Source organism: Scylla paramamosain, chromosome 1 (assembly GCF_035594125.1).
Source record: "Scylla paramamosain isolate STU-SP2022 chromosome 1, ASM3559412v1, whole genome shotgun sequence".
In the NCBI taxonomy this organism is placed as follows: domain Eukaryota; kingdom Metazoa; phylum Arthropoda; class Malacostraca; order Decapoda; family Portunidae; genus Scylla; species Scylla paramamosain.
Window position 1 is genome coordinate 14,247,501 of NC_087151.1, and position 10,416 is coordinate 14,257,916.

At 41.0% G+C, this 10,416-nt stretch overlaps 2 protein-coding genes across 2 annotated transcripts in view; one reads left to right on the forward strand and one right to left on the reverse strand.

Moving 5' to 3' along the window:
* LOC135101999 (titin-like) overlaps nucleotides 1–459 on the reverse strand; it is a 23,719-nt gene extending 23,260 nt beyond the window's left edge. The window contains exon 1 of the mRNA XM_064006627.1: nucleotides 23–459. Within this exon, the coding sequence (XP_063862697.1) occupies nucleotides 23–370 (348 nt within the window). The 5' untranslated portion in view covers nucleotides 371–459. The remainder of the gene's footprint in view (nucleotides 1–22) is intronic.
* A 1,505-nt stretch (nucleotides 460–1,964) lies between these two features.
* LOC135101143 (HEAT repeat-containing protein 6-like) overlaps nucleotides 1,965–10,416 on the forward strand; it is a 51,844-nt gene continuing 43,392 nt past the window's right edge. Inside the window, exon 1 of the mRNA XM_064004698.1 lies at nucleotides 1,965–2,060. The gene's annotated coding sequence lies outside the window, so the exon portion shown is untranslated. The remainder of the gene's footprint in view (nucleotides 2,061–10,416) is intronic.

Here is a 10,416-nt window from a genome sequence, read left to right on the forward strand (position 1 = left end):
TGCTCGGGACATGGTTATTCACCTTATGGTAACGCTGGTCCTCGGATGATTTTATGGCCTGATTTTCATCACGAAGGTCCCGAGCCCTGAGGTCCCTGTAACTGTTAATATCATTGGTCGGTTTTGACTTGTCTCCCCACTTTGTTAACACATCTTGAATAGCATCTTGGAAGTCCTGGCGGGTGTCCTCAAAATACGAGTCATTGAAAAACTGTCCTTTCTTGACGATTGAGAGGGTGTTGGCCTTATGTGCAATAGCGCCTTCCACATCGGCAGACTGGTCCACCGAGGACGATTGCACATGTTCCGTTTTCTTGGTGGTCACAGTTTTAGTGGTTTTAGTGGTCGTTTTCTTCTGGACTGAAGACATTGCGGTGTCTGATCTAAATTCACCGTGTCACTGAGCGACGTCCGTCACCACGATAGCAAGCCGTCGACTAAGGAAAGAGAGGAAGGGTGTGTCTTTATACTGGGAGTGCGCGCTCCACCCACCACCCTCAAAGCTCGCCACTTCCCGGGTATATTTTAGGCCCCGTGCCTCCTGCCAACTCTGAGTAAGGTCCAGGAAATTGCTTATGAATTCTTTCACTCATTATTTTTTTAAGGAGCATTTGAATACGTGCCAGGAGCAAAAAGGTGCGCAGTATGCCATTAGAACCAGTATATTACCTGTCAGACAGTTCTTGCAAGTCTCACCTGTGAAACTGACACGTGCTGGTAACAAGACTGATTCAACTGTCAAGTGAGTGACCTAGATCAACACCGTGACAGTTACTCGATACATCGCAGCTGCATATGTGTGTTGTAGTGTAAGGCAGTGCAATGTAGCTTATTAAACACCACGATGTCCTTTCAGTAGTGTAAGTAATGTAAGGCAATGAAGAAAATTATCGTAGTAGTTCTATAGTTTGGCACAAATAGCACACTTGTTTTTGATCGGCAGCTGAATCTACTGCATTTATTGTTACGTGTCCTCCTCTCTCCCTCCCTCCATCACACACACACACACACACACACACAAAAAAAAAAAAAAAAAAAAAAAAAAAAAAAAAAATCTAACTTTATAGCCATTTTAAACTTCTTTTAAAGTTACTCATGTCTTTCCACTGAGCTTTCCTTCTGGCTGGCCTCCCTTCTCCACTCCCTTCCTCACTCCCCTCCTCTTTGATCATTTCAGGAATTAGAATAAGTTTTTTCTTCTTACTAAAAAAAACAAAAACATTCTAAGCTTTTTCTTACATTATAAGCAGACTGACCCAGGGCACAAAAACAACAATGAAGGAAGTAAAATCTTATTAATTCTCATCCACTAGAAAAGAAGAAAGAGTTTATAGAAGTTTCTAATGTGATAAAGACTAAATTGACGTGATTTACATCGTCCCTGACCTTACATACATGCCTCCTGTATGTTATTTAAATTTCCATATCTTTTGCACAGCAGGAAGCGGCGAGAGATATTATAACCTCGGTAGTCTTCTCTCAGCCCAACCCCAAGCAAAGGGGCGTGGAGCTGCTGATGCTGAACATCTTGGAGCGACACCAGACGCTTTTAGATCCAAGAGAGAGAGAGAGAGAGAGAGAGAGAGAGAGAGAGAGAGAGATGGTGGGGGGTCATGCCAGAGTTGCACGGGTGTCCATTCGTCTGGAGTTAATTCTTGGCGGGCTACTTGTGCTGCACTAGGGACGTATGCCGAGGGGAGTGTGTGTACCTGTTGGCAGGCCAGAAGCCACATGTGCTGAGGGTCGTGTGGTTCCGTAAATTGGCGTGGTGTCGTCTTGTCTTCCACAGTTTCAATGTGTGGCACGGGAAAGAAACATGACCGCTTTATCACTTGGTTTCATCAGTTTTCTTATTAGTGTTGGTTTTAGGTTGATAGGAAAAAGACTATATATGTGTCTTGCCCTTTTTAGTTATCTTGTTTTATTTTATTTATTTTCCTATCTCCCCCTCCAGATATATGGAATGAAGGTGCCTGACGAAGTGATCACAGCACTATGCATCGCTCTAACTCATCAGGATGTCAAGCCGCGATAAAAAGAGACACCTTCACGTGGGTCAGGTAAGTAATATTTCTAGAGGGAGATTCAGGAAAGCCTCGTCTCTCTCTCTCCTTGTTATGGCTACGCTGTGAACCAACAGTCGCCACTTGACGCGCGTCCCGTATTGTTGTTGGGCCTTCTTGTGACGCTGCTATTTTTTTTTTTTTTTTGTGCGATAATTTTACACGTGCAATATCCATCTATCCGTCTATGTATCTGTTTTTATTTATCTATCTATCTATCTATCTATTTATATTTTTCTACCTCCATCCACCCCTCTCTCTCTCTCTCTCTCTCTCTCTCTCTCTCTCTCTCTCTCTCTCTCTCTCTCTCTCTCTCTCTCTCTCTCTCTCTCTCTCTCTCTCTCTCTCTCTCTCTCTCCGTTCATCTAAAAGACATGACACTTCTTAGCACTGAACGTAAAATTTCCAGGTCTGGCTCCTGCAGCCTGAAGTCTTTTTGCTGACCCTGACAGTTTATTACACGGGCGCAGAGACATCATCAAACCACACAATAAAACTTCGTGGCGCATATTTCATGTAAACACATAAAAATTAACATAATTAAGCCAAGGCTGACTGTTGTGATGCTCCATCCGAAACACTTTTCTCATGAGGAATTAACCTTTGTATCTGTTTCCCTGTGTCTACCTTCTAGAATCTAGATCATTCCCCACACCTTTCATCAGCATCCCGTGCGCCAATCTAAACATTTAAGCTCACACTAAATTCTTTCAAAGCTTTACTTTTCACACACACACACACACACACACACACACACACACACACACACACACACACACACACACACACACACACACACACACACACACACACACACACACACACACACACACACACACGTTGCAGTGTAGTACGAGCCATCTTTCCACAGTAGTGCCCACCAGTGTGTTGTAAACACCCATGGCTGTCCTTCCAAGTGGCGTCGTAAGGTCTGATCACCCATGGTTTTAGCCCCGAATATTTTTGCCTGAACAAAAGGTTTTTATTGCAAAGCACCTTACAGACTTTAACGTAGTGGAACTTTATGTGCAGAAAACAAATGCAAACTTGTTTGCCCCGAGGTGTCTTTAGTAACTAGAAACATTTTTTTTTATATCCCTTTCAAATATTTTTCTCTTGCTACGGTTGAACTCTACACAGTTTTGAGACACCGTCCTATAATTCATTGTGTTTTCACCTCTTCAGCCACTTTTTTTCTAGTTTGTTTAGCTTATTCTTGCTAGCAGGCTATGGGAAAATTCGTAATTGAAAATTGAAAAAAAAAAAGATGAAATTGGGACTCCCATGTAGAAAACTTATTTTGTTAAGTACAAGAGGTTATTAAGCGTCTCTCTCTCTCTCTCTCTCTCTCTCTCTCTCTCTCTCTCTCTCTCTCTCTCTCTCTCTCTCTCTCTCTCTCTCTCTCTCTCTCACACACACACACACACACACACACACACACAGAGAGAGAGAGAGAGAGAGAGAGAGAGAGACCTTATACATAGCAAAGCCCCCTTGGTCAATTCAACTGGTCTGAGAAAAAATATTTGCCCAGCTTCTCATCACTGCAGTGGGCAAAGCTTATTGATAAATACTCATTGAAATCAGTGGTTGTATGCAGTTTATTCTCTGTCAACTAGTGAATTAAACTTTCAATTAATTACCTGATTTTATAATATTCTTAATATGACGGGCAGACACAGGCGGCAGCATTTTCGATAGTGTGTAGTGATAATGCTAGACGAAACATACGAAAAAAGAACTGATATACATGATAACTTTCTTTTTTTAAGTATGTGATCCTATAATTACGTAATACTCTTTACCATTTTCTCACTTCTCACTTCTTTCATATTCATTAGTGTGGTGTTATGTTCCCGAATACGAGTAAAGATGTTTGTGGTCAGAGGCGCCTTGCTGGTGGGATGGTACTGAAATAACATTAGCGTTCTCATTCGAGGGCTACGTTAGGTTAGGCTTGGATTAATTCAGTTCATTAATATCACAACTGATCCCTTCATTACGTTGATCGTATTGATTTCCAGTGTATTGTAGTGATAATGCGTTATTGGTAATTATCCTTGTATATTCATTTCACACCTGATCCCTTCATTATGTAGATCGTATTGATTTCCAGTGTCTTGTAGTGATAATTGGCAATTATCCCTGTCTTTCTCCTTGTCAAGTATCTGTATACTGTCGTTCCCTCATTCATCATATTAGTCAAGCCTTTTTATATTTCTAAAATTTTATTACATCATGTTTTTTTTTTTTTTCAATAGGGATTTCCTTCTGTCGCTTATGAATGAATTTCTTTAAGATCAGTAAGTCCTTTTATTGATATCAGCATAGGTTCCAATTCCATATTTTCTTTCTTTCGTTCTTTCTTTCTTTTTTCTTTATTTATGCCATCAACAGACATTCACGTAACTATGGTGTATGTGTGTGTGTGTGTGTGTGGCGATAGATGGGTGTAGGAGAGATGGGTGTGTATTTTTTTTTTTTTTTTTTCAAATGTAGAATGTTCCGTACAAGGAGATCTAATAAACATCCTTGGTTTCGGACGATGGTTTGGCATGGGGGCAACGTCTTGAGGACGTTGACTATAATATTATTGTGAATGCGTTTGATTTTAAGTTGTGAACTAAGGTTAAGAGCACCGTTTCCCTTGCTACCACGAGTTACGCCTTAAACACTGCCAGGACTGTTCTCTCTCTCTCTCTCTCTCTCTCTCTCTCTCTCTCTCTCTCTCTCTCTCTCTCTCTCTCTCTCTCTCCATATACATGCATATACACATACATGGTTTAAGGGTAAAATGAAAATGTGTGAGATGACTGGTGTGGCAAGTGCCTGCAAGATGTGGACAATAAAAGCTAACTAGAAGGTGTAAATGCATTTGTAAATTTAATATATGAGGGTAATTATTTGCACTAATTAATGAGATATGACAAGGAGTGAGAGATAATATACAAGCAGGTGTAGTTTGCTAGAGGATACAGACAGTGGGATATGGGCTCGTGGAAAGAACGGATGAGGAGCTAAGGAATAAAAAAAATTATGGGTCTGAAGCAGAGTTCAAGATTGTATTGAAAGAGGAGCGCTGCCAGTTGGATTGCAGATGCACAGAAGAGGGTAGAGAGCTTGTGTGGAAAAGAATAACTTATTACGGATCTTCTAGTGATTAGTGATTAAAAAATTTCTTGTGTGGCGCCGCAACAGCTAAGATCATATTGCGCCGAAATAAAAATACTATTGATGTTAAGATGAAAGGTAAGATGGTGCACGGGATAAACTTTGAGTTATCAAGTAAAACCTGTTTGTGGAAAGGTCTTACTATGTATAATAGAAGTCAGATATGATAATAGATAAAACAGAATAGTGACAGGTGACGGAAACGAAAATTATAAAGAAAAAAAATCAAATATGACACGGATCAGAGACATGAGCTAAATACACTTATATATGTATAAAGGTGTATACGACTGTGGCATTTTGTGTTTGTTTTGAATGTACTGAAGAGGATGATGTGTGTGTGTGTGTGTGTGTGTGTGTGTGTGTGTGGCGCGATGAAATTAGTTTGTCCAGCAGATATTTTTTTATTTTTACTTGTGTCTGCTATGTCTTCCATGGTAAATGTAAAAAAGATGAATAAGGAAATAGAAAGGTAGATAAATGAAAATATTAATAAATATCAGGGCGGCAGGAAGCACGAGTGGGCGGGTGGGCGTGGCAGGCTCAGCGGGGAGGCATTGCACGGCGCGGGGTGACAACTCTTGGTTTCCCAGCAATGTCTCAGCGCCAAAGATAATTGGCTTTGGCCGTGAGGCTCAAAAATAACCACAATCCTGCATAAATATTCACTTCTACAGCTTTACGCTTCTGTCAAACACCTTTCTTTTATTATTGGCTTAGTTTTGATTATAATAATAATGATAATTATTGTTGTTGCTGTTGGTGTTATTATTATTATTATCATTATTATTATTATTATTATTATTATTATTATTATTATTATTATTATTATTATCATCATCATCATCATCATCATCATCATTATTGTTGTCGTTTTGTTGTTGTTGTCATGATTACCACCACCATCACCACCACCACCAGCTTTCTAGTATCAATTTGGTAAATTTATAGTTTAAGCCAATGTCCCCAATCTCTACCCACGGCCCACGGCTTTATTATTAATTTCTGACAAGTAGTGTAATCATTAGAAATGATGTGAATAGTGAGAAGAACAAAATGAGGTAGGTTATCACCACGTAGTGTGTAATGGCTTAAACTATAATAAAACCCTAACCTAACCTAACTACTGAAGTTCAGACAATACACCATTTATGTTTACCTGTGGACTTAGAAAAAGTTGAGAGCGCTGTGCATTCCCAGGCCTATTGTGGCGTTATTATTAATTTCCGACAAGTAGTGTAATCATTAGAAATTATGTGAATAGTGAGAAGAACAAAATGAGGTAGGTTATTACCACGTAGTGTGTAATGGCTTAAACTATAATAAAACCATCAATTTATCTGCGCATATTCCTGAGGACGTAGTTTGTCGTCTGCCTCACGTTTTCTCAGCAGTGAGCCTGAACTGTGGGGATAAAACCAGTTCACTTCACCACGGAATGGTCTGTGAACTCTATCAAAGGGGCAGCGGGCGTCTGGTTTGCCGATTTGTTTCCAGGTTGTGCCTCTCTGTCACCATGCACGCTTCTCTTTGAGCAGCGCAGATTATTATTTATGTATGCATGGGGGGGCGGGGAGAAGGGAGAAGAAAGAGTGAATAGGTAAGGGGGGAGGGAAAAGGATAGGGATAGGGTGGAAGGATGAGGAGGGAAGGGCAGAGTGAAGATACTACAGGGTACAGTTTTTTTTTTTTTTTTTTATGTAGGAAGGACACTGGCCAAGGGCAACAAAAATCTAATAAAAAAAATGCCCACTGAAATGCCAGTCACATAAAAGGATCAAAGCAGTGGTCAAAAATTGATGGATAAGTGTCTTGAAACCTCCCTCTTGAAGGAATTCAAGTCATAGGAAGGTGGAAATACAGAAGCAGGCAGGGAGTTCCAGAGTTTACCAGAGAAAGGGATGAATGATTGAGAATACTGGTTAACTCTTGCGTTAGAGAGGTGGACAGAATAGGGGTGAGAAAAAGAATAAAGTCTTGTGCAGCGAGGCCACAGGAGGAGGGGAGGCATGCAGTTAGCAAGATCAGAAGAGCAGTTAGCATGAAAATAGCGGTAGAAGACAACTAGATACGCAACATTGCGGCGGTGAGAGAGAGGCTGTTGATGAGGAGTTGATGAGACGAGAAGCTTTTGATTCCACCCTGTCTAGAAGAGCAGTATGAGTGGAACCCCCCCAGACATGTGAAGCATACTCCATACATGGACAGATAAAGCCCTTGTACAGAGTTAGCAGCTGGGGGTGTGAGAAAAACTGGTGGAGACGTCTCAGAACACCTAACTTCATAGAAGCTGTTTTAGCTAGAGATGAGATGTGAAGTTTCCAGTTCAGATTATAAGTAAAGGACAGACCGAGGATGTTCAGTGTAGAAGAGGGGACAGTTGAGTGTCATTGAAGAAGAGGGGATAGTTGTCTGGAAGGTTGTGTCGAGTTGATAGATGGAGGAATTGAGTTTTTGAGGCATTGAACAGTACCAAGTTTGCTCTGTCCCAATCAGAAATTTTAGAAAGATCAGAAGTCAGGCGTTCTGTGGCTTCCCTGCGTGATATGTTTACCTCCTGAAGGGTTGGACGTCTATGAAAAGACGTGGAAAAGTGCAGGGTGGTATCATCAGCGTAGGAGTGGATAGGACAATAAGTTTGGTTTAGAAGATCATTAATGAATAATAAGAAGAGAGTGGATGACAGGACAGAACCCTGAGGAACACCACTGTTAATAGACTTAGGAGAAGAACAGTGACCGTCTACCACAGCAGCAATAGAACGGTCAGAAAGGAAACTTGAGATGAAGTTACAGAGAGAAGGATAGAAACCATAGGAGAGTAGTTTGGAAATCAAAGCTTTGTGCCAGACTCTATCAAAAGCTTTTGATATGTCACCAAAATCTCTAAAAGAGGATGACCAAGACTCAGTAAGGAAAGCCAGAAGATCACCAGTAGAGCGGCCTTGACGGAACCCATACTGGCGATCAGATAGAAGGTTGTGAAGTGATAGATGTTTAAGAATCTTCCTGTTGAGGATAGATTCAAAAACTTTAGATAGGCAGGAAATTAAAGCAATAGGACGGAGCTGAAAGAGTTTGACTAGGCAAGGTGCAAGCACGGAGGCACAGTTTTGGAGAACAATAGGAGGGACCCCATCAGGTCCATAAGCCTTCCGAGGGTTTAGGCCAGTGAGGGCATGGAAAACATCATTGCGAAGAATTTCAATATGTGGCATGAAGTAGTCAGAGGGTGGAGGAGAGGGAGGAACAAGCCCAGAATCGTCCAAGGTAGAGTTTTTAGCAAAGGTTTGAGCAAAGAGTTCAGCTTTAGAAATAGATGTGATAGCAGTGGTGCCATCTGGTTGAAATAGAGGAGGGAAAGAAGAAGAAGCAAAGTTATTGGAGATATTTTTGGCTAAATGCCAGAAATCACGAGGGGAGTTAGATCTTGAAAGGTTTTGACATTTTCTGTTAATGAAGGAGTTTTTGGCTAGTTGGAGAACAGACTTGGCATGGTTCTGGGCAGAAATATAAAGTGCATGAGATTCTGGTGATGGAAGGCTTAAGTACCTTTTGTGGGCCACCTCTCTATCATGTATAGCACGAGAACAAGCCGTGTTAAACCAAGGTTTAGAAGGTTTAGGACGAGAAAAAGAGTGAGGAATGTATGCCTCCATGCCAGACACTATCACCTCTGTTATGCACTCAGCACACAAGGACAGGTCTCTGACACGGAAGCAGTAGTCATTCCAAGGAAAATCAGCAAAATACCTCCTCAGGTCCCCCCAACTAGCAGAGGCAAAACACCAGAGGCACCTTCGCTTAGGGGGATCCTGAGGAGGGATTGGAGTGATAGGACAAGATAAAGATATGAGATTGTGATCGGAGGAGCCCAATGGAGAAGAAAGGGTGACAGCATAAGCAGAAGGATTAGAGGTCAGGAAAAGGTCAAGAATCTTGGGCGTATCTCCAAGACGGTCAGGAATACGAGTAGGGTGTTGCACCAATTGCTCTAGGTCGTGGAGGATAGCAAAGTTGTAGGCTAGTTCACAAGGATGGTCAGTGAAGGGAGAGGAAAGCCAAAGCTGGTGGTGAACATTGAAGTCTCCAAGAATGGAGATCTCTGCAAAAGGGAAGAGGGTCAGAATGTGCTCCACTTTGGAAGTTAAGTAGTCAAAGAATTTCTTATAGTCAGAGGAGTTAGGAGAGAGGTATACAACACAGATAAATTTAGTATGAGAGTGACTCTGTAGTTGTAGCCAGATGGTGGAAAACTCGGAAGATTCAAGAGCGTGGGCACGAGAGCAGATTAAGTCATTGCGCACATAAACGCAGCATCCAGCTTTGGATCGAAAATGAGGATAGAGAAAGTAGGAGGGAACAGAAAAGGGGCTACTGTCAGTTGCCTCAGACACCTGAGTTTCAGTGAGGAAAAGAAGATTAGGTTTAGAAGAGGAGAGGTGGTGTTCTACAGATTGAAAATTAGATCTTAGACCGCGAATGTTGCAGAAGTTAATGAAGAAAAAGTTGAGGGGGGTGTCAAGACACTTAGGGTCGTCGACAGAAAGGCAGTTGAAGGCAGAAAGGCAGAGTGAAGTATTAAATAATGATGCAAGATTGCTTTGTACGTTTGAAAGGAAGATTCTCTCTCTCTCTCTCTCTCTCTCTCTCTCTCTCTCTCATTGGTTATATCACCTATTTTATGTTGATAGTTTTCATGGTACTGACAAATTACTATAATTAAAAATTGTCATGAAAGAGAATTTTTTCTTGTGGACGATGATGTACTCATATTTTAGGTAATGCAGGAAGGAAAGGAGGGTAGTATCATTTTGTAAGATGTATGTAGTGGACAACAGTCAATTTGCATTGTAAGAAGACAACTGTACACTGCAGAATGACTGTTGTTACCACATACATCTTGTAATAAAAAGATGCCTCTTCCTTTACTGCACGCTGAAGTATGCTGTTTTTTGTCTGTATTTCACATTGTAGTACATATATTAATCATGTTCTCTTCTTTCAAAAGCAGTATGAAATTAATCCTGTTTCTTATGTAGTTTCATAGAATTGAATAAGTTTTGATGATCATTTGCTGCAAAACCAAGATTATATATACATTTGAGGCAGGAAATATCCATTGCTAGATGGTCCAAGGTTATATACTGCTACTAGGAGTAACAGGAGAGTACATTCCCACC